Source organism: Stegodyphus dumicola, chromosome 3, assembly GCF_044657685.1.
Source record: "Stegodyphus dumicola isolate Sdum_Otavi_A_Nest chromosome 3, ASM4465768v1".
Taxonomy (NCBI): domain Eukaryota; kingdom Metazoa; phylum Arthropoda; class Arachnida; order Araneae; family Eresidae; genus Stegodyphus; species Stegodyphus dumicola.
In genome coordinates this window covers 120,194,157-120,219,819 of record NC_140770.1, presented here as the reverse complement: position 1 = coordinate 120,219,819, position 25,663 = coordinate 120,194,157, and the positions used below count along the sequence as shown (strand labels likewise).

The 25,663-nt window shown below is 34.5% G+C and overlaps 1 protein-coding gene across 1 annotated transcript in view; it reads right to left on the bottom strand.

The window, feature by feature from the left end:
• The window catches only part of amrt (TM2 domain-containing protein 2 amaretto), a 30,911-nt gene that overhangs the window by 4,196 nt on the left and 1,052 nt on the right, over positions 1 to 25,663 (bottom strand). Inside the window, exon 3 of the mRNA XM_085813247.1 lies at positions 3,654 to 3,769. Coding sequence (XP_085669373.1) covers positions 3,654 to 3,769 — 116 coding nt within the window. The remainder of the gene's footprint in view (positions 1 to 3,653; positions 3,770 to 25,663) is intronic.

Here is a 25,663-nt window from a genome sequence, read left to right as displayed (position 1 = left end):
CGATTGACAAATTAGTCGGTATTCTCGACACAGCAATTATAGGACTTGAACAGTGGAACTTTGTAACTGAACAAGAAATTATGTCTGTTTATAGAATTAAAGAGAATGTATTATCACATAAAAACGAAACAACTTACATTGAAAGAAATGTTTAATAATAAAGTAAACAAATAAATATTAAGCTTTTTTTTTTCTTTTTTTGTAAATTTTGATACCCTTTAAATCATAATTGTTCTTTATTTCATAAATTATGGTTTCATATTTTTAATTTTATAATTTCTGCATGCCATCTTACCAGATTTAAACTGATGATCTATAATCCGGAAAAATCGATAATCCGGAATCGCCGAAGTCCCGATGAGTCTGGATTAATGACTTTTGACTGTATAAGTATGGCTGTTTTTTGCATATGTGGGACAGCAGATCTCATTAGAAGTATTGGTTGCAGTCGCACTGGCCACCAAGATCTGGCATGAAACCTAATGATCCAAACATCTGCCATTTGTCGACAGAAAGAACATTATATTTGTACTTCTGCATATAAAAATGTGTCTTATAAAGCAATTTGTGAAAGCTCTGCCAATTGCAGGAGACTCTTTTTAAGTATCTTATTTCAGCCATTCATATCATCTGGAAAGATAAAGGCAAGTGTATTTGATGGTCCAAAGATTCAGAAGCTCCTTAAAGATGAATATTTCATCAGAACAATGACAGAACTTTAACAGAATGCTTGGTTGGATTTCAAAAACACTATCAAAAAACTTATTTGAATTACATTGAAATTGTCCAGCAACTTTTGGAAAGCTTCAAAATGCTTTGCTGCAATATGAGCATCAAATTGCATTTTTTACATAGCCATCTTGATATCTAATTTTCCAAAAAGTCTTGATATAGTCAGTGATGAGCAATGTGAGTGATTCCATGAAAATTTGAAGGCCATGGGGGCACGGAACAAAAGCAGATCAGATATACCTATGAAGCCTGACTGTTGCTGGAGCATGAAGTGAAAATGTATACAGATTACACACTCCCGAAAAAGGCATAAGTACCAATTTTTACCTTAATATGTATGTTTACCATTTGGTAAAAAACTTTACTATTTGTATAAACAAAATTTAACTTGCAGTAACTATATATAGAATAGTATAATGTACCTTTGTATCAATAACACTATTCTTCATTAATAGTATATTTGGCAAGTTTTCCCTTTATTTTCCTTTATATGCCTATATTGTACGACTTTTGAGAAAAAGTGCTACTGTAGCTTAAAATATAGATACACCAAACAAAAACTGAGGTTATGTTTGGATTCAGAGGTCATAAGTTAATCAAAAATAAGTGACAGATCTAAGAGAACAAAACTCCTGTTCCCCAGTGTCATTAAAGTAAAGTAGTAAGATTTTGTCTTACAAATTAGATTATACAGTACAAAGTCCATAATTAGGACATCTATTATCTGGAATGATCCATAATCCAGACTTCAAAGCCACAAACTTTTTTTCGTATGCTTTACGAATTCACGTTTAATGTATAACGGACAGTATAAGCTAGGCTAAAATTATCTTTACTGATTCTAAGGCATTTCAGTTAATGTTGCAGATTGCACTGTTCCTTAATCTTCTAATTGGATCTGGCTTATTATTTTTTGCAGACTGTTAGAGCAATTTTATAAAAATTAAGCTTGAATTTCGATTATGTCAAAAAGAGTTTTCAATTCTAGAGCTGTCAAAGGATCTATGAAGCAAAAGCATGTTTCGATGTCCATCAAACAAAAAGCGGAATTGCTGCAAAAAATGGATAAAAGCATATCAGTCTCAAAATTATGCGAGGAGTATGACACTGGAAAGTCAACTGTATATGACATAAGCAAAAAGAAAAAAGAACTTTTTGAATTTTTTTGTAGATTCTGACACCCCACATGCAATGAATAACAGAAAAATTATTGGTTATGCTAAAAGTGGCAATTATGACAAAGTGATAATTGAATGGGTCAGACAGTGTTGCAGTGAGGGCATGCCATTGATGGGTCTAATGCTAATGGCTCAAGCCAAAATATTTCATGAAGAAATGAACTTAAACACTGAGTGCACATATTCGACAGGTTGGTTAACCAAATTTAAAAATCACCATGGTATAAGACAATTAAAAATTTCAGGTGAAAAAGCTTTAGCTGATATTGAAGCTGCTGAACAATTTGCAGATGAATTCATTGAACTCATTACTAGTAAACAATTATCTCCAGAACAAATTTACAACACTGATGAAACTGGTCTTTTCTGGCAATATGTACCATGAAATACATTGGCAACCTCTTCAGAAAAGGCTCCAACTGGTGTCAAAGATTCCAAAGTGAGACTAAAAATTTCAGCGTGCACAAATGCTGCAGGAATGCACAAGTGCAAACTTTTTGTAATCGGAAAACATGCATGACCTCGAGCATTTAAAGGAGTAATGATTTTTCCCGTTATATATCACACAAATAAAAGAGCATGGATGACACAAGCGGTGATGAATGATCGGTTTGAAAATCATTTTATACCCGAGGTTCGGTGACATTTGAATTCTGTTGGTTTACCTGATGACTCAAAAATAGTCCTGATTGTTGACAACCGTTCAGTGCATACTTCACTTAAAGTTTTAGTGAAAGATAATGAACTCATTTTATTCTTCCCTCCAAACTATACATATATCATTCAGCCTATGGATATGGGAATAGTGCACGCACTGAAACGCAAATATAAAGTAGCATTTTTAAAATCTATGTTAAATTTCTTGAACAATGGCAAGACTATTCAAGACTTTTTGAAATTTTTTAGCATAAAATCTGCTGTGTGGAGGATCACAAAATCGTGGGAGGATGCGTCTCCAGATATGTTAAAAATGCTTGGCATAATTTATGGCCAGCTACCATATTTCATGGTGAGGACGACGATGATAGCCACGAATTTGAAGGCTTTTGGACATCGCAAACTAAAGGTGAAATTTTCCACTTTTTGGATTTTGTAAAGAAATGTAGAGAAGTGGTAATAAATGAAGATAATATAACAGTTTTTCATTGTGACGACAATGCCCCAATCATCAATCAATTAACGGACGGCAAAATCTGTATTATGGTTCTAGATCCAGAAAATACTGCTTCCGATAGTGAGAAAGTGACAGAGAGGTTATCGAAAACGAAAAAATTTCGATTGACATGTTAGTCAGTATTCTCGACACAGCAGTTACAGGACTTGAACAGTGGAACTTTGTAACTGAACAAGAAATTATGTCTGTTTATACAATTAAAGAGAAAGTATTAGCACATAAAACGAAGCAACTTAACTTACATTGAAAGAAATGTTTAATAAAGTAAACAAATAAATATTAAGCTTTTTTTTTTTTTTTTTTTTTTGTAAAATTTGATACCCTTTAGATCATAATTGCTCTTTCTTTCATACATTACGGTTTCATACTTTTAATTTCATAATTTCTGCATGCCATCTTACCAGATTTAAATTGATGATCTATAATCCAGAAAAACTCCTAATCCGGAATCTCCGAAGTCCCGACGAGTCCGGATTACAGACTTTGTACTGTATAAGATTTCAGGAAAAAATTTATAGCTATGTAAAATAAATGCACTACATATCTGAGAAATCAAGAAAGCATCATACTTCAGACAAGGAAATCCATCCCTAAGAAAGATCTTCGGCCCATAGCATTCAATATCAGAGAGGACAGTACAATTCACAGATGTAAATTGAACATCCTCGTATTTTTGGCCACCATACTGGGGAGAAAAATAAAAATTATCACAATAAGTGAAAGAGAAATAAATAAATATAATATGCACGAGAAATTCTGACTGTTAATCTGCCCATAGTTACTAAATTGTAAATTATTTTGAGGCTATTTTCAGTAAAAAATCAACAGAATGCAATGCTATGAAAACACGTAAAAATAATCTTTGTTAAGCACTTTTACATGGCCAAAAAATAAAATTTATAATTCAATACACATAGATGCATAGGAATTTTGATAATCAAATTTTCAGTAACTGGAAGTTACACCTTCCTGGGTAATTATGATTCAACATCCTTTTTAAAACAAACATAAATACTAATACAATAGTTTTGGTATTTACTTATTAATGCAGCCACCTTGGTGCAATTTGGTGATTTTTTACAGATCGAAAATTATGATGATACATCATTCAATGCAATTACAAAATTTTATTTATTATATACATAATTATTATTACATTTACATTCTATTCAAGTACTTATCTTGAAAATCAAATAATAAATCTACTTAAAAGCTGGTTTTTATTTCTTTTGTTCTGGTGAAAGATGTGGTGACTGCTTTTACCACAGATTGAAATCAGTTTTTACCTATAGAGATTTCACAAGATACTGTACTTCTGCAGAAATTTTACCACAGTTTCTTTTATTGCTAGCACTAACAACAGATAAAAAGCAATTTTTCCCTGCAGAGATTTTGTGACAAGATACTGTACTCCTGTAAAAATCTTATTGCAGTTTCTTTTGTTGCTGGTAAATTCCACAAGTGTATATTTTAAAAATGAGTTTAAGGCAAAAAGTATCACAATTTTTTTATAAAAAACATTAGAACTTTTAATACAAGAAGAACGCTTATGAAAATGGAGATGTTGCTCAATTGAAGGATTCTTATGAGCACAGATATTTGACAAATAGTTTTGAACATGGTTGCCAGATTTGGGCACATTCTAAAAATTTGGCAACTTCTACTAAGGTAGTTGCGATAATACATAAGTACCACAATATTGATAACTATAATGGCACAAATATAATTCACATTTTATGGTAAAGTGGTAAAGCACTTCTTAATTGTTCACTGAGAGTGGACCAACATTTTCTACACATGCTAGTGTGTGTGTATATTTACAGTTTTAGCTAACAGGGTGCATTTGGCATCATATGTTGTCACAGAAGCTAAACAGAGATAGGAATGGCAGCCCTATTAATACATACAGCTTCAAGAATGGCTATTTTACTAAATTCAAAATAAATAAATAAATAAATAAAGAATTAAAAAATTAAAAAACATGTAATTATGCCAGTCAATAACTGCACTGGCAGAGTTCCACTAACATAAGCTCTTAATATCAAAAGTAAATAAATTAAACATCAATCACAAAATAAATGAGTCCACATTCAAATCAGAATCTGACCAGTAAGCATTTCTTCTTGTAACATGATCTTTTCATTGCTCCAGTAGCAACAAAATACTGTTTCACAATGCAGTTTTTGGAACAAAGTCTTCCAATAAAGATGAAATCTTCATCTTGGATGAAGTTAATTACGATTTTTCATCATTTGGCAATAGACAAATAACATAAATCATATTAATTAAAAAAAATCTCTTCAACAGAAAAGGACTTGAAAATGCTAAAGGAAAAACTACACGATCAACAATCAATCTTTCTTCTTATTCATAATAATGCCACTAGCTACTCGTGAGATGAAAAAGAAAACATAAAATTACTTTTATTGTAAAAAGTTATATAGTCTGAGATCCGGATGTCCAATATCCGGATCTCAAAGACACCAATAACCCCCTTTTTTTTAAACTACTTATTTTGATTTTTCCCCCAATAATAAAACATGTGGAGAGTCCCAATTCTTAATTTCACTTTGGCACTAAATAAAATACCTCGTTATTGAAGAAACAATCATTTTAGCATAAATTTATGTGATCAATAATTTGGCTCCGTAGCTGCATATCTGCTTGGCATACATCTCAAACTGAAACATTCTACATAAAAACATCGCTGACTTTACATCTACTAATATTTTATATCCGTGACATCAACCTGGAGAATCATTATTTATTATATTTTGCTTTCATTACCATATGCTTATCAATACATTTAAGTAATGATGCATGCACCAATGACTAAACAATTTTTTTTTAATTTTAGTAATTGAATAACAAAGAGTATGTTGACATTATGCTTGGCGATGATTACACATTTAAGTTAAATTTGTTAAGAAATGTTGACGAGGAAAAATTTAACAAAAATTTCTTTCAATATGTTAAAAATAGATTTTGTTAATGATACTCATGGGCCAAAAGATTATATTTAGCAATAGCTGAATCAAGAATAACTGATTTATTATACACGTAAACCCAGAACCAGCACCAGACCTCGTATGGCCGCACCAGGTGGCAGAATTTAGGAAAAATAAAATTTTTGGAATTTAAAGAAGCATCGAGCAACAAAATTAAGGGATGACAAAATGTTTAGAATCCAGTAGACTCAAAATTTTAGAACTTAGAGAAGAGCTTGGTATCGGAATTTAGGACCTGCAGAGACTACATCAAGGGTTAAAATATCTACTCAGACTTAATTGTCTCAGTGCACAATAGAAACAAGACAAAATTTAGCAGAACAACTTCTCTTTCCTCGCCAAGTTCAGGATACATAGCCAATAATGTATAGTGGAAAATTATTACTGATTTACTGATTCCAAGGAATTTCAGTTAATTTAGCACACTGTGCTATTCCTTAACTTTCCGATTTGATCCAGCTTATTATTTTCTTACAAACGGTTATTAACACAGTAATTTTATGAAAATTAAAGTTTGAAGTTTCGATTATGTCAAAACAAGTTTCTAATTCTGGAGCTGCAACAGGATCTACAAAGTGAAAGCATGTTTTGATATCCATTAAATAAAAAGTGGAATTACAGAAAAAAATGGATAAAGGTTACACCCGTCTCAAAATTATGCAAAGAGTATGACATTAAAAAGCTAACTGTATACGACATAAGAAAACAGAAAAAAAACTTTTTGAATTTTTTTGTAGATTCCGACACCCCACCCCACACGCAATGAATAACAGAAAAATTATTGGTTATGCTAAAAGTGGCAATTATGACAAAGTGATAATTGAATGGGTCAGACAGTGTTGCATAGAGGGCATACCATTGACGGGTCCAATGCTAATGGCTCAAAGCAAAATATTTCATTAAGAAATGAGCTTAAAAACTGAGTGCACATACTCAAATTTAAAAATCGCCATAGTATAAAAAATTTCAGGCAAGAAAGCTGCTGAACTATCTGCAGATAAATTCATTGAACTCATTAACAGTGAAAAGTTATCTACAGTACTGATAAAACTGGTCTTTTCTGGAAATATGTACCACGAAATACCTTGGCAACCTCTACAGAAAGGGCTTCAAATGGCATCAGTTATTCCAAAGTGAGACTAATAATTTTAGCATACGCAAATGCCGCAGGAACACACAAGTGTAAACATTTTGTAACTGGAAAAAAATACATGATCTCGAGCATTTAAAGGAGTAAAGATTTTCCTACTATATATCATGCAAATAAAAGAGCATGGATGACACAAGCGTTAATGCATGATTGGTTTGAAAATCATTTCATACCCGAGGCTCAGACAAATTTGAATTTGGTTAGTTTACCAGATGACGCAAAAATTTCCTGATTGTAGCTAAATGTTCGGCTCATATTTCACTTAAAGTTTAATGAAAGATAATGTACTCGTCTCATTCCTTCCTCCAAAATGTACATCCATAATTCAGCCTATGGATATTTGAATAATGTGCACGTTGAAATGCAGATATAAAGTAGCATTTTTAAAATCCACGTTAAATTTCTTTGCTAATGGCAAGACTATTCAAGAATTTTTCAAATATTTTAACATAAAATCTGCTGCATGGAGCATTGCAAGATCGCAATACGATGTGTCTTCAGATACTTTAAAAAATGCTTGGCATAATTTATGGCCAGCTACAGTATTTCACAGTGGGGATGATGAAGGTAATAGCTGCAAATTTGAAGGTTTTGGGATAATGCAAATAATGATGAAATTTTTCAATTAGTGGATTTCTATGGAACAGAAGTTTTTCATTGCAATGACAATACTCCTATCATGAATCAATTAACGAACGGTGAAATTTGTAGTATGGTTCTAAAGCTAGAAAATACTGCTACCGATAGAAGAAAATGAGAAAGAGGTTATTAAAAATTAAAAAATTTCAATTGATAAGTTAGTTGGAATTCTCAACACAGCAAATACAGGACTTGAACAATGGGAACTTTGTAACAAAACAAGAAATTATGTCTGTCTATAGAATTAAAGAGGAAGTATTAAAAAAAAAAAAAAAAAAACACCTTAAACACAAGTTACATTGAAAGAAATTATTACTAAAGTAAACAAATAAATATTAAGCTTTTATATATATATTACATTTCAACTATATCTTTAATTTAAAAGACAATTAATAAATCTGGTTACATATGGATTCTTGTTTTTGCTGTGGTGGAAAATATGGTAGCAATCACTTTCAGAATAGGTTCAAAGCAACTGTTTCCTTTAGCAGTCTGGTCTTGATGTCATTTAAATACCACTAAATACAATTCCAGGTGGTGACAGGCTGTGTCCCGATGTTTCTTGTTATGTCATCTTGTGGAGCTCCCCATTCTTTCTACATTTTGTGTAGGTACGTCAGTACTGGGATCAACAATGTCATTTGTATGATTAACCATTTTGGGTATTAATACAGCTTCTTCCAGTTCTTGAATTTTATATCTGGACTAACAATCCAAATTGATAATACAGTACAAAGTCCAAGATCCGGAATGATCTAAAATACGGACCTCAAAACCGCCTTCAATCTTTTTTAAAAAAATTATGAATGCTTTACGCATGCACTTTGATATTTTTCCCCGTAGACAAAACATGGAGAGTTTCAATTCTTAATTTCCCTTTGGTACTAAGAAGATTGATTTATTGAAGAAATAATAATTTAGCATAAATTTGTGTGATCAATAATTTGGCTCCGTAGCTGCATATCTCCTTGGCATACATCTTAAATTGAAACATTCGACATAGAAACATCCCTGATTTTACACCTGCTAATATTTTATACCTCTGACGCCAACCTGGCAAATCATTATTTACTGTATCACTGCATATTTATCACAACTTCAGTAATGACACAACTCCACATCACAACTTCAGTAATGACTCATGCAGTGATGTCAAAACAATTTTTTACATAAGTAATTTTTATATTAGTACAAAGAGTGTGGTAACCTTTCATGTTTACATTAGTATGCTTGGCAATGATTACCGATTTAAGTGAAATACGGTAACAAATATTGACGAGGAAAAATTTCCATATGCTAAAAATAGATTTTGTTAATGATGCTCACAGGCCAAAGGATTACATTTAGTGTTCTGAATTAAGAATAACTGATTTGTTTTTTCATATAAACCCAGAACCGATGCCAGAGCTTGTATAGGCACACTGCCGGCAGAATTTAGGGAGGCACTTGGTAGCTCCGCAGAGACTGCATCAGGCAATAAGATAGCTACCGCTGGCCATTCTTAAGCTTTAAATATATGTGGGAATTTATTTATTCAGGTTTCAGATAAGCCTTAAGCATGTGCATGAAATGGATGTAAGTATAATAAATAATCAAGCTAATACAATCAGGCTTAATTGTCTCAGTGGGCGACAGAAGCAATACAAAACTTAGCAGAACAATTTGTCTCTCATCACCAGTCTCATGACATATAGCCAATAATGTACAGCAGATTGCAAGATCGTGGGAGGATGTGTCTCTAGATACTTTAAAAAATGCTTGGCATAATGTATGGCCAGCTAGCATATTTCATGGTGAGGTTGATGAATATTGTTATGAATTTGGTATTTAAAAAGCTAATGTTAGTTCAATTATAAATTAAATCGTTTTATTTCTCGTGCAGTGCAGCGCGTGACGAATATTAAAAGAAAGCTAAGCCGGAAAATTGAAAATACAAGAGCGCGTGCATTAAATAAATAAATAACTCTTTTTCATTTCGAAAAAGTACTGGAAAATTCTAGCGCGTGATTTTTAAATGTTATAAAAGGAAGAAAACATCTCAGTTTGTAGTAGTTGCTTAGTTTGTTGTTGTTTAGAAAACTGCTCTTGTTGATTGTAGCGAATTCGCGGATAGCTTTCTTTAGCTGTTTTGAATTACGTTCTATTGGACATTTGAGTAGTTAAAAGATAACTACTGTGAGATATTGTAATACTGTATGATAATTTGAGAAGATTTAAGCATTTTTGTTGTGATCATAATAAATTTTTGTTCATTTTGCATCGGACTTGTGCATTCATTTCATAACGAACCCGTGCGCACGCAACAATTTTTGGTGTCGGAAGTGGGATTTGAATGCCATTTACAAGAGCGATGGAAGAGCAGTTAAGACAGCTGATATCAGCCTTTGCTGCATTTAAAGAAGAAATGAAAGATGAAATGAAATCTGGTCAGGAAAAGATGGAAGCTGGTCAGAAAAAGTTGGAAGCTGGTCAATTAACGTTTAAAGACGAAATAAAAGTTATTAAGGAATCCGTTAAAGAAGAAATAAAATCCGTACAAGTAAAGATTGAAGAAAGTCAATACGAAATGAAAAGAGAAATTGCCTGCATAATAGAAACCAAATTCGATGCTATGGAAGGCAGAATAGATGTGGTTGAAAATAAAGTTGGGCATATTGAAGGAAAAGTTTCTTCCGTAAAAGTTCAAATTGAAGAAAGAGTTTCTTCGGTGAAAGAAGAAATAGAAGAAAGAGTTTCTTCTGTAAAAGAACATATAGAAGAGCGAGTTTCTGCCGTCGAGCAACAAATTGATGATAGGGTTTCAGCCGTTGCGAAAGAAGTCGATACTTTAAAGAAATTTGTAGCGACGGCAGGGAGCAAGAGTGATGATTTTAAATTCTTACCGATGCCTGCTCGTCCACCTCTGAAGTTATCCACATATGATTGGAAGACATCCTGGCAAGTGTATAAAACCCAATTTTCTATAGTTGCGGATGCGAATGGATGGGATTCCCAAACTAAGGCCTGTCATCTCGCCGCTTCTCTGCGAGCAGACGCAGCGGATATACTGCAGAGACTTCCCGAAAACCAAAGACTTGACTTCGAAGCTCTATCCGGCGCATTGGAGCTGCGCTTTGGCGAGAAATGTTTAAAAGACTACAGCAGGCTTCAATTAAAATCCCGTCAACAGAAGCCCACCGAATCACTCCAGGAACTTACCACGGATGTTGAAAGGCTGTCCCACCTCGTCTTTACGGAGTGCCCGAGAGAAATGAGGGAAATTCTGTCGCTGCAATATTTCATCGATGGCGTCCGGGACCCTGAAATACAGAAAGCACTGTGAATGGAGGATGTTAAAGATTTGAAAAGCGCTTTAGTGTACGCTATGAAATTCGAGGCAGCCCAGCAAGCCATTCGTCGAGACTGCCACCCAGTCAGAGCTGCTCAAGTCCAAGAGCCAGGGGATCAAGTCACCGCTCGTCTAGATGATTTAACTAGACAACTGAACGCCTTGAGACGGAATACTGGTAAGAAGAAACCGACCGTTAAGTGCTGGAACTGAAGGACACATATGACGAAACTGCAGAACACCCCAGGGTACGGATATTAAGACCGCTCCTAACAAACAGCAGGGAAACTAATTAGTGGCCATCTCGCGGGGCGGAGGTTGCCAGATAATGAAAAGCCCCACTTTAAAGCGCTTCAGATTTCTGCAGTGAGAGGCGGCAGTAATGGACTTTTCATAATAGGACATGCAACAATATGACGATAGATACAGGAGCCAACATTACCATCATCCGAAAAGATTTGGCTGAACAACTGGGAAGCAAACTTATCTGGACGCCACCATGCGTTACCCTACAGACTGTGTCCGGTGAGAAGATCGACATCGATGGAAAAGTAAATGTTAACATCATGTTTGGAAGTGCTGCTTACCATCACACGGCATATGTAGCAGAGATCACTGATTCTTGCATACTTGGATTGGACTTTCTAAGGAAATACAATTTTTCCTTGGACTTTAAAAATAACGAATTGCATTCTACATCTGAGGACATAGCATTATTTGGAGTTAATAATGAAGAAGTTAAATCTGTTCATAAAATCATAGCACAAGACAATATCACAATACCGGCAAGAACAGAAATTTTACTTCCTGGATCCATAGCCGAAAACAGAAATTTCCGCTACGGCATCATAGAATATCCCAATAACTGTAATAGCCCAAAAGGAGTACTAGTAGCCTCAACACTCGTCGACCTATCCAGAACGGTTATCCCGGTGAGAATCACCAATGTAACTGAGAAGGGGAGAATTATTAAGAAAGGTGAAGTGGTTGCAGCATGTACTCCAGTAACCACCGTTGAAAGAAAGAGCAATATCCAAGAATCCGTGTCCTCAGAGAGCATTACATCAGAGTTATTGCAGGATGCGCAATTAAACGATAAAGAGAGGAATGTTGCCGATCGCGTCATTAAAGATCTTCAAGTTGTTTTCTCCCGCTCGTCTTCATACGTGGGTCGAACTAGTTTGACACAACATAGAATAAATACCGGTGATCATCCCCCGATCAAGCAACATCCAAGACGTCTACCGTTTGCTAAACAGGAAGAGGTGCGAACACTGTTAAAAGATATGGAAGAAGACGATGTCATCGAGCCTTCAGTAAGTCCATGGGCATCTCCCATCGTCCTAGTCAGAAAGAAAGATGGCTCAACAAGATTTTGCGTCGACTATCGCCGGTTGAATGAGGTTACGAAGAAAGACAGTTACCCTCTTCCTAGAATTGACGACATTCTAGACACTCTTTCTGGAAGCAAGTGGTTCTCAACACTTGATTTAAAGAGTGGGTATTGGCAGGTAGAAATACAGCCTGAAGACCGAGAAAAGACAGCATTTACTATGGGACAAGGGCTTTGGCAATTCAAGGTGATGCCGTTTGGACTGTGTAATGCGCTGGCAATATTCGAACGTCTTATGGAGACTGTTTTGAAAGGCCTTTCCTACGAAGCCTGCCTGATATACCTGGACGACATCATCATTGTCGGAAAGAGTTTTGAAGAACATTTAGAAAATCTTACGAAGGTGCTTCAGAAACTGAAAGAAGCTAATCTGAAGCTGAGTCCCGCTAAATGCAAATTGTTCCGAAAGGAAGTGACTTACCTGGGACATATCATCTCTGCAGAAGGTGTGCGCACGGAACCTGAAAAGGTATCAGCGGTTAAATCTTGGAAACGTCCCGAAAATGTCCATCAGCTGAGAAGCTTCCTAGGCATTTGCACCTACTATAGGAGATTCGTGAAGGACTTTTCTTCCATCGCAAGACCCCTTCACAAGCTGACAGAGAGCAACCAAAAGTTCTTGTGGACCAAAGAATGCGAAGATGCATTCAACAACTTAAAGGAGACTAACATCTGCTCCAATCCTGACGTATCCTCAGCACAACTGACCATTTATTCTCGACACCGACGCGAGCAATGAAAGTGTCGGTGCGGTTTTGTCCCAAGAAATAGACGGCCAAGAACGTGTAGTAGCGTACTGGAGCAAATGCCTGTCGAAACCGGACAGGAATTACTATGTTACCAGGAAAGAGTTGCTCGCCATAGTCAAAGCTGTAGAACATTTCCATCATTATCTATGTGGCAGAAAATTCCTCCTCTGCACGGACCATGCCTCATTGGCCTGGCTTTTAAATTTCAAGAATCCTGAGGGTCAAATAGACAGGTGGATACAGAGACTCCAAGAATATGACATCACTATCCGTCCTCGTACGGGATCATCACACGGGAACGCCGACGCCCTGTCTAGACGACCTTGCCCAGAAAGCTGCCGATATTGTTCCAGGGTAGAAGCGAAATACGAGCTGCTGACTCTGGTCGCAAGACAAATTACAACATCAACATCGACTGATCAAAAACCGTGGATGATGAAGTCAGGAAAGACCAGCTGGAAGACCGCGACATTAAACCCATAACTGATTTAATGGAGTCGTCAAACAGAAAACCTACCTGGCAGGACATTTCTATCTGTAGTCCTACAACCAAACAATATTGAGCACTCTGGGATTCACTTCACATTCGAAACGGCGTCTTATACCGGAAATTTGAATCGGATGATGGGAAGATGTTTCGATGGCAGCTAATACTTCCAACATCCTGGATTCCTGATGTCCTTAAGAACTACATAACAGAACTACAGGAGGTCACTTTGGAATTATGAAGACCTTACAGAGAGATCGTGAGCACTTTTACTGGAATAATGCAAAGGATGACTTGCAAAAGTGGTGCCGATCTTGCGATGCCTGTGCAGGTCGGAAAGGACCGAGGAAACGCAGCCGAGGCAAGCTGCAACGTTACAACGTAGGTGCGCCGTTCGAACGTATCGCCTTTGATATCCTGGAACCTCTGCCACGAGCTGCTGATGGCAACAAATACATACTCGTTGTCATTGATTACTTCACCAAGTGGCCTGAAGCTTATCCTATTCCTGATCAAGAGACTGTCACAGTAGCTGAGGTAATGATACAGCACTGGATTTCCAGATTTGGACTGCCTCTTCAGTTACATTCCGATCAGGGAAGGAATTTTGCCTCGGCAGTACTATGCAAAAAAGAACTATGCAAAGTACTCGGCATTGACAAAACTCAAACGACGCCATTGCATCCCCAGTCGGACGGCATGGTAGAGAGGTTCAATCGTACCATCCTTAATAACCTCTCATTAGTGGTTTCCAGAAACCAACAGGACTGGAACACGAAATTACCACTCTTTTTATTGGCTTACCGCAGTGCTGTCCACGAGACTACCGGCTATTCTCCATCACAGATGCTCTTCGGTCGTGATCTTAGTCTGCCTTGTGATCTACTGTTTGGCCGCCCTCCGGACGCTCCTTCTTCGTCTGAGGAATATATTCAAGATCTCCAGGCCCGGTTTGAAGTGATGCACAACTTTGCACGAGAGCGAGTCAACTTGGCGACGGAGAAGATGAAGACCCGATACAACACAAGAGCTACTGAACATCAATTCCACGAAGGAGACAAGGTGTGGTTGTGGAATCCGACTCGACAGAAGGGACTCTGTCCGAAATTACAGTCACCTTGGGATGGCCCGTACACAGCCCTAAACAGGCTGAATGACATCGTGGTTTGGATCCGTAAGTCTTCGAACTCTAAACCTAAAGTCGTTCATTACGACAGGTTAGCTCATTACTATGGCCATAGTACATAATGTAAATAATTGTAAATAGTATAAGACCATGATCCATTTTGTTTTTAAATGTGTATTTGATTTGATTTGCATTTAGTATTTGATAGCATTTGATTTGTTTTATGTATTGCATTTATTGTTCATGTTGTTTATTATTGTAATGTAATGCTTATTAATGCATTTATGCCACAGTTGTAAGTTTAGCTTCCTGTCCAGGGATTGTACTGCCCAGGACGTGCAGTCCTTGGGAAGGGGGCAGTGTTACGAACTTGGTATTTAAAAAGCTAATGTTAGTTCAATTATAAATTAAATGGTTTTATTTCTCGCGCAGTGCAGTGCGTGACGAATATTAAAAGAAAGCTAAGCCGGAAAATTGAAAATACAAGAGCGCGTGCATTAAATAAATAAATAACTCTTTTTCATTTCGAGAAAGTACTGGAAAATTCTAGCATGTGATTTTAAAATGTTATAAAAGGAAGAAAACATCTCAGTTTGTTGTTGTTTAGAAAACTGCTCTTGTTGATTGTAGCGAATTCGCGGATTAGCTTTCTTTAGCTGTTTTGAATTACATTCTATTGAACATTTGAGTAGTTAAAAGATAACTACTGTGAGATATTGTAATACTGCATGATAATTTGAGAAGATTTAAGCATTTTTGTTGTGATCATAATAAATTTTTGTTCATTTTGCATCGGACTTGTGCATTCATTTCATAACGAACCCGTTCGCACGCAACAATATGATAGGCATGAATGTGAAGGTTTATGGATATCGCCAACCAAAGGCTAAATTTCCCAATTAATGGATTTTTTTTACAGAAATGTGGAGAAGCTGTAATGAAGCAACTTACACAACTTGCATTGAAAAAAATGTTTAATACAGTTTTGGTGGTCGTGTGCTTAATGCATGATATAATTAAAGAAAATAAGAGTAGACAATCTCCTATAACAAAAGAATATATTAAGTACTAAATTACAATTTAAATTACATTGCAGAGATCAACGCAGAGCTCGGAACACAGTTCATGCTACCGTCGCATACAGTTGTCTGACGAGAAGTCTGAGTGAGTAATGAGTACCATCGGTCTCATTACTCACTCAGACTAACCACATGATCAAAGCGTCTTGCTGGAAGGTTAAATTGTTGAATGGGGCTGTGAGTGTGACGGGATACTTTACACCGTTGACATCTAATACATGAACGAGTCCATTCTGTGATGTCTTGATTCATTGCTGGCCAGACAAATCTGTCAGCGATCAGATTTTTGGTGGCACGGATTCCAGGATGTGCCAAATTGTGCAAGGCATTAAACACTTCACGTCTAAAGATGACAGGAATATAGGGACATATTCTATTGTTCTCTATGTCACAGTAAATTTTAAGCATTGGATCAATGTGCAGCGGTTGTAACTGAAGGGAGGTTTGTGGATTTGAGATTAGGTTCTTGAGTTCCTCATCATGCAATTGAGCTTTTGCAATTTCAGAGAAATCTGGGGTAGTGAGGTTGATATTGTTTACCCGAGACAAGGCATCAGCGACACAATTATCAGTACCAGAGACATATCTGATATCTGTACTAAACTGGGCGATGAAATCCAGATGTTAAAGCTGACGAGGAGAACATGAGTCAGAGTTTTTTCTAAAAGCGAAGGTTAATGGTCGATGATCGGTGAAAATGATGAAGTCGTGTCCTTCCAAGTTGTGCTGGAAGTATTTAACAGCACAGTACACAGCAAGTAGCTCCCTGTCATATGTGCTGTATTTCCTTTCTGCAGTAGTAAGCTTTCTGGAGAAGAATGCCATTGTGGAAAGTCCTTTAGTGGTATGGGCTTGAAGCACTGCTCCTATGGCCGTGTCAGATGCATCTACCATTATAGAGAGCTGATCACTAGGTGAGTGATAAGAAATTGTGGCTGCATTTGCCAGATCGTGTTTGCATTGCACGAATGCTGCAGATGCAGATTCAGTCCAAGGGACAGCTCGTTGATAGTTTTTTTTTTTTTTTTTGCTATTCTTCAGAAACGCATGTAGGCATGCAGAAATTATAAAATTAAAAATATGAAACCATAATTTATGAAATAAAGAACAATTATGATCTAAAGGGTATCAAAATTTACAAAAAAAAAAAAGCACTCAATATTTAGTTGTTTACTTTATTAAACATTTCTTTCAATGTAAGTTGTAAGTTGCTTCATTTTTTATGCGATAATACATTCTCTTTAATTCTAGAAACAGACATAAATTTCTCGTTCAGTTACAAAGTTCCAATGTTCAAGTCCTATAATTGCTGTGTCGAGAATACCGACTAATTTGTCAATCGAAATTTTTTCGTTTTCAATAACCTCTGTCACTTTCTTCGCTATCAGAAACGAATTATAATGACGAGGAATTTGATTTAAATCATATCAAAGACGGAGTACATCGAGATGAAATACTACATTTAGTTAGGAATTATAAGCCAAATAAAAAAAAAAAAACAACTGCCCTGAAGATACGGATAGTGCTGATAGATCAACTTCCAATTCATTGCGCGCCGCGGCGTTAAAGATAAACAAAGTTTAGATAAACAAACATTAAAGTTTAGATAAACAAAGGATATGCCTTTATCCATTTTTTGCAGCAATTCCACTTTTTGTTTAATGGACTTCGAAACATATTTTCACTTTGTAGATCCTTTACATATTAGTAAATATATATCAGAAATTCTATTTGACATAATCAAAAGTTCAAGCTTACTTTTATAAAATTGCTCTAACAGTCTGCAAAAAATAATAAGCCGAATCCAATTCGAAGGTTAAGGAACAACGCAATCTGCAACATTAACTGAATTAGATAATTTTAGCTTAGCTTATACCTTCCGTTATACATTAAACGCGCTTCGTAAACGTATTTTGCGCACGCGCACACTCATATTCGCAGCCGTAAAGGTCTTACGCGTATGCGTCAACGCGATGCATGCGCAGAAAGTTTGTAGCTTTGAGGTCTGGATTATGGGTGTCCGAATTAATGACTTTTGACTGTATTATGTAATGATATATATGCATCTCTTGTAAAAATTACCTCTTTATTTATATCTCATTGCATATTTTATTTTCTACATAATTTTACACAAACTGTCCAAAATTTGAACCTTATTCTAAATTCAAAAATAAATAAAAATAAGAAATAGTAGAAAGAAAAGCAAAAGAAAAAAAATCTGAAAGCTTTCAGATTTTATATTACTCCTAAACGGGCCTTTTAAAATTTATTTACAGCCACATACATGTTTCAAGAGCATTTGGGCTGACGTCACACTGCGCTAAAAATATTTAAAAATGGTATATCGTTAGAAATTTTACTAGATGAACTTTTTTCTTCTAATTTATTTGTACATATGCAGAATAATCAGATTATATATCACTTTAGTTATTGAACAGATTCCCTTATGTATAATCCCATACCACACATAAACAAGCAAGCCAATGGAGGGGGGGCGAAGGTTAATAAATATGAAGTTGATTTTATTACATGGTGGATGGTGTTTCAAGTCATTTAATTCTTTTATATACTGCTTTGTAAGTTCAATTTTTTTAAATTTTATAAATCTTAATAACTCAAACAAATTTATGAATCTTAATTTGCAGAAAAACTGACTTGTGCATATAACAACTGTTTAATCTTACTATCGAAGTTGTTAAATTGATTAATAAACAAAATTTCACTATGAAACAAACCAAGTGTGATATTTTTCTGACCAGAGTACGAAACAGAAGATGAAACACTTTGAATTTGCAGCCTTCTACGAATGTCACATGATTTTTTCTCATCAATAATTCTATTAAATAAATGCAGACTTCACTCTCGTCCTTATTTGCACGACTTTTTGTTGGAGACTTGTGTTTCGTTGTGTAATTTATGTTGCTATCATAATCAAGTAGACACACCTTAATGTAAATAAAAATGCATGTATGGAAATAGCAGTGTTGCTTATTCAAACTTACAATAATGAATATGGTTACCAGAAGAATTGTTAAGCACCTGGTTTGACGACATCTACCAAGATGGTTGCGATGATACATAAGTACTGAAATAAATAGGCTACTATACATGGCATTTTGGGGCAGAATTACAACTGGAGGCTCCATTATTAAAAAAATTGCCACATTCAAGTCATTCTCCCTCAAGTCAATGGGTTTTTTGATCTTGTTTTGAGAAATTATATGCAAAATTCACTGCCCTGTACTTTTGTAACCTTTACATGAAAAAACAGACAATATGTTAAATGGAAAAGAAACACACCACTTTAAAATTTAAAAATAAATAAGAAAACAACTTTAGTTTGACATAAATTCTCAGTAGAACTCTATCAGTTTCAAGTGTAATAAGATATAGGTTCCAAATTAAGATTGCCCTACTTGGCACATTTATTGCCCATTCAAAAAATTAGCAAGAAGTGGGCTAAAACGCATTTGAGCTCCGTATTTTACTGCACTGACTAAATATTTTATCACAATTTTAATATTTCTGTTCCCAACAATTTTAATATTCCCCATCAAATTAGAACAGTGTTTTATTTTCAAAGCATATAATACTTTCCTCTAAAGAACTAGATATGGGAAAACTTGGATAAAAGTTATCCGAATCTTTTTTGCTTTACATTTCTTTATCTGTGTTTTAGTTCTTTCTTTCTCTAATATGAATACTACAGGAAACTACGGTACTATTCCGTTTTGAAGACCGTAAAAAATCGGCAAATCATTGTTGATGCGAGTGCTGCCAAAAATAATTTTGGCAACCCTAACGCAAGAAAGGAAATATAATAGTAAATAACTATCTGAAGATTGTTTTAATTTAGATGAAAGGTTAATTTCATATAATACTTTTTAATTATTATAATTTACATAAAAAAGGCTAAACATAAATGAATGGAAGCATAAGGTAACTAACTATTTCAAATCATTATCATAATTTATATAAAAAAAAGCTAAACGTAACTGAATGGATTCCTGCATCGCTATTTTGCTACCGAGTTATCGCTAAAGCATGATTTCATCTCGCTGGTTGTTCAAACATAACTTTCTATAATGAATGATGCCTTTTCTTTGAAAAAATTCTCGGTAAAGTGCAGAATCACCCACTTATTTGTTTGCTGCTTTTTACAAGGGTAAAAACAATTAGATTTTTGTCAATTTTCTTTTACTTTTTAAGTGAAAATAGGTTGATGTGTACATAGATAAAGTCAAGGGTGTGCACAGTGTCATTTTTGTGCAATTCTGGGATATCTTTTTAAAGTAAAAATAGGTCAATGTGTACATGGATATCAAGTATGTGCAATTCTTAAAAACGTGCCATGCAGTGGGTGATTCTGCACTTTCTCCAAAATTCTATTGTAGACTTTTCATCATAGGCAATTTGCAAATTGTTAAATCCATGGGATATCAAAAAAGGATTTAAAAATTAAACTAGTATTTCAATGGCGTCTAAAGAAATATAGAACTAACTAAACTTACGCAATTTGAAATTAGAGCGTACGCTAGATTTGGCGTGCTGTTAAATGGGCGCGTTTGCTAGATTTGACGCTTTCATGCATACATTTTCGCTGCAATTTTTTATGGTCCTTAAAACAGAATAGTACCAAAACTACTTTAGGCATTTGTTTTGGCATTTTGTCTTTAAAGGAAGTGAAGGGCAAAGATTGATCAGAAATAAAATATGGTTGCCCTACATCTGAACAACTTGGAACAGGCGGCATTAAAAACTGAAATTATTATTGCAGGATCTATATATTTGAGGACCTAGTGCCTCAAATCGAGCATGGATTAAACGCTGCAATTATAACCAAGAGCATTTTCTGCTATTAAGCTTTATAGAATTATTATAGCACTATAAAGTGCCATAATAATTCTCAGGTGAAAATGCATCATATTCAGTATTAAAAAAAAAAAGATATTAAGAATTGTCCTATAAATATAGTTCACAAATTGGTATATTTCTGTAAACTATTTCAACACAGCAGAAGAAAATCTTTTACTCATTTTTAGTAACTGTGATAGTTCATAGTTGAAACATAAATAAAGAAAAATAGGTAAAACATTAAAAGTAAGAACATACCTTTGAAGAATGAGTAAAAAATCAAAACAAAAAATGCTTTGCAAAAATTAACTAGTAGACATGACAAACTATTTCTTCAAATTAAATTTCATCTTTTTTCGATAGGTCATGCAAAAAGATTTGAAATGTTTCAGTAATTTTTTAAAGGCTGATGGGGCACATTTTATTTTTTTGATAATATTCTGAAAAGAAATTATTTACTATCATTTAAAAATACAACTAAATACGTTTAACATGAAAACTCTCAACACAAAATATCAGTTAACATGAAATAATACAAGAGTCCCGACAAACTACTACGCATTTTCATGATTTTTTTTTTCTTTTAACATGAAATGAAAATCACTTAACTGGAAAAGATTTCCCTTCTGGAAATGAACACGATATGGAAAACACCAGCAGTGCAGGTGAGATTTAAGAGGGCTGTGGAATGAAAGATAGGTGGTTTCACATGTTTCATAGTAAAGAGGATAACTTGGCTTTGACACGAGCCAATTTTGTTTATCTAAGCTACTTTCACCCTCCACCCCTACAAACGCCACACAAAAACATCTCATCTCTTATCAGTTGGGTTTGGAATTCGGTGAAGAGTACATAGCAGTGTGTGTAAACATCAGTGGTTCGTGCTAAAAGAAACGGAAGAGAAGGAGGATATTGAAATTGAGCTGACACTTAATCAAATGTTTGACAAAGTTTCTGTATTACTGTGCTGTCCTACTGTATCATCAGAAGAATTCGTTGCAGTAGATGATGATAATGTATGTACATCCCCAATGGCAGACAAAGCTAAAAAAATTTCATTGATGCAGATTCTGACGACGAAAATAAAATGAATAATGCAGCTCTTGTTCCCACGTCATCCGAAATGAGGAACATCATGAAAAGTATGCGCACATCCCAATAGTGAAATGAATGACAAAATGGACAACATCGAACAATTTGATGTTGACAGTCTTTTTTAAAAGACAATGCAAAGAAAAATATCAGATTATTTTCCAAAATAAATGTTTTGTTTTTCAAAAAAACTTAAAAATTTTGTATTAAGTTCTTGTAGATGTTTTTTTTCACTGAATTTTATTAAATACATGCATATATGCAAATAAAATGTAATCTAATAAATGTAATTTTGTCGAATATATGGTTTTTTTTTTTTTTTTTGTAGCATGAAAAAATACTTCAGTCTCGTCAGTTTCGTATTAAACGATTTTCACCGTACTAGCAGATTATGAGGGGTTGGTGTAGCTAAATTGCAAAAACCTTGCCAAATCTGGGAACATCTTTTACTTTAAGAATTAGGGCTGCTGTTAAAACTCTGCTTCCAGACTATATGAAATCATTATTTTACTATATTTCTTGTAATGATTGTAGGTGTGAAATGACTGGTGTTGAACACATAGATTTTATATACCTGATTAGGTTGCAAGATGAGAGTGAAATATTTGTGATAGATTAGTGCATGAAAAAATGGAACTACTCTGATATGCGCCCTCAAGTCGCCAAATTTCTCGCCAAATATTTTTGGCGAGAAACTTCACGCTGCCATATTACTATCTAAATTTTTTGTCTACATTTTGAACTTTTAGCCTAAAATGTCTCCAAAAACGCGGTTTTCGCACATGCAAAAACTACATTTTGAACACACAATTTAGCTAAAAATCCGAAACAAAAACGAAAAATTTAGATAGCAAAAACGTAAAGTTTCTAACCAAAAATATTTGACAAGAATCCATGTACACAGCGACATGTTTTAACTTAAAAAAGCATCTACGAATTGCACAATGTAGGCAACGAACGAATCTACAAACTACGCAGACCTCACTTTAATAAATTAACATAACAACAATAAATTTCAAAGAATACCATGTACACAGCATCCTGTTTAAACTTTAAAAAAATTCTACGAATTGCACAATTTAGGCAAGGAAGGAATCTGATCTACGCACTCCTCGCTTTAATAAAATAACATAACAACAATAAATTTCAAATAATACCATGTACACAGCGTTCTGTTTCAACTTTAAAAAACATCTACGAATTGTACAGTCTAGACACTAAACAACAAAATAAACTAAAATAAATTTCAAACAATTAAAAAAACAATAACGACAGAAATTCATACTAAAGAACCAATGAACATAACATTCTACAAAATAAGAACAAGGATAAAATAAAATGCACTTACCATTAATTAATGCGTTTTCGAATAGCAGAAATATAAATTTCATACCGCCACGTAATCACTATTGTATTTACATGACAGCCAGACACACTATCCAGAAAATTTATACTATGGTTCACAAATAAATAAAATCACAAACCCCTACTTCTATCATGCACTGCCATTAAAAATAATCTCCCAGACCCTCTTTCCACACTTCTAAATACGCACTACCCCTCAACAAGATAGCCACAATAATATTTCCTTTTGCCGAACTTCAATTCAACAACTACCATTTTATCTTTCCCTCCCATCTTCTCAGACACAGAGGTGAACCAACGAGCTCCAGCGAAAGACTTTTCAACGTCAACAGGGTTGCCATAGAACACGCAATTGTGCCAAAAACCAGCACAGAACACATATCGCCACATTTGGTGAAATTAGGGCGTATATTAGAGTTGTACCATACCAAATTATCTAATCCTAATGCTGTCATATCCCCCACACAAGAACACCTCCACTGCCATGCTTAACTGTTCCAACTAAGTTCTTAGAATGAAGTTCCTCATTTTGTCATATATTAGAGTTGTAACGAAAAAATATCCTAAGTACAATATAAAATTAAGTGAAAGAAGAGATGTATAAGATTTGTATGAATGGTGATGTGATATGTTTGCTGAAGGTAACAACAATGTGTCATATGGTTGCTGAATGCAAGAGGTGAAAAGGAGCTTAAGAACTCTTGGCTTTTTAAAGAAAAATAAACCTTAGTCTGATAATTCGATAACTGTGCTGTATTTGTGGTGCAGAAACTAAGGATCAGTTTACTAAGGGTGAGTTGTATATGAGTGGCAACACTGTGATAACTGAAAGATGTTTTATAGAGAGGTGAGTATGGGAATGTGCTTGAGGAAGCACAAAGTATTTGGAGGGTCTAGAAGTGTGATGAAACCAATGAAAGTAAATTTGACAAAAAGAAATAGCATCGTGGATGGCAAATAGGTGTTTGGAGATATTAATCTATTGTTACGAATTTGCTATTTAAAAAGCTAATGTTAGTTCAGTTATAAATTAAATGGTTTTATTTCTCGCGCAGTGCAGCACGTGACGAATATTAAAAGAAAGCTAAGCCGGAAAAATTAAAAATACAAGAGCGCGTGCGTTAAATAAATAAATATCTCTTTTTGATTTCGAGAAAGTGCTGGAAAATTCTAGCGCGTGATTTTAAAATCTTATAAAAGGAGGAAAACATCTCAGTTTGTAGTAGTTGCTTAATTTGTTGTTGTTTAGAAAACTGCTCTTGTTGATTGTAGCGAATTCGCGGATTAGCGTTCTTTAGCTGTTTTGAATTACGTTCTATTGGATATTTGAGTAGTTAAAAGATAACTACTGTGAGATATTGTAATACTGCATGATAATTTGAGAAAATTTAAGCATTTTTGTTGTGATAATAATAAATTTTTGTTCATTTTTCATCGGACTTGTGCATTCATTTCATAACGAACCCATACGCACGCAACACTATCATCTTATCACTTTATCCACTTCTTGAAAGCAATAAAAGATCTGCCATATGACAAAGATGTGTATATATGACTATGTATGGGTATATATGACTGGAAAATGTAAAGGTCATTTTTATTACCTTTTCACATTTTTTTGATATCTATACTTTTTGTAATGAATAATAAATTTGTATTTATACATGATTCACAATCAAAAATATTTTGGCAGATGTTTGTTATATGGTTAAACATGTACTTGAAATGCATACTATTTTGAATTTTATTTATCTTTCTGTCCTTTATTTTCCTGAAGTTTTAACTTAGACAGAAAACAACGTTTTTCTACATTACAAATCAAAATTTGTTAACAATAAAAATCACATGGTTAAAAACATTTCTTGGCATTTTTTTAATGATTATTTATATGTAATTATATGCAAGGCTCAAATGCTGTCAATTTTGAATTTTATCTTCCTTTTTGTTCTTTATTTTGTTTTCCCTTGGATATAAATAGATTTTTTTTTTATTATTTATTACTCCTTTGAAATACTACCATTTCTTTACTATGTCATATAACAATTCTCTTCTCTGTTATTTTTAAATACATGACAGGTAGCATACTACATGTATATCAATCAATTTGCTTTAAATTAAGATCCATTTCTTTTCTTCAACCCCCTTTTTTTAGGATGTCAGTTTTCTTTACAAGTTTACAGGTTGCTAAAAGTATATTTTAGGATACCCCTTGGTGAAACTTGGCAATTTTTGGTGGTACATGGATACCGGGTTTGTGCAATTCTTTCACTTATTTTGGCTTGTGCTATACAAAGCCAAAATAACTAGAC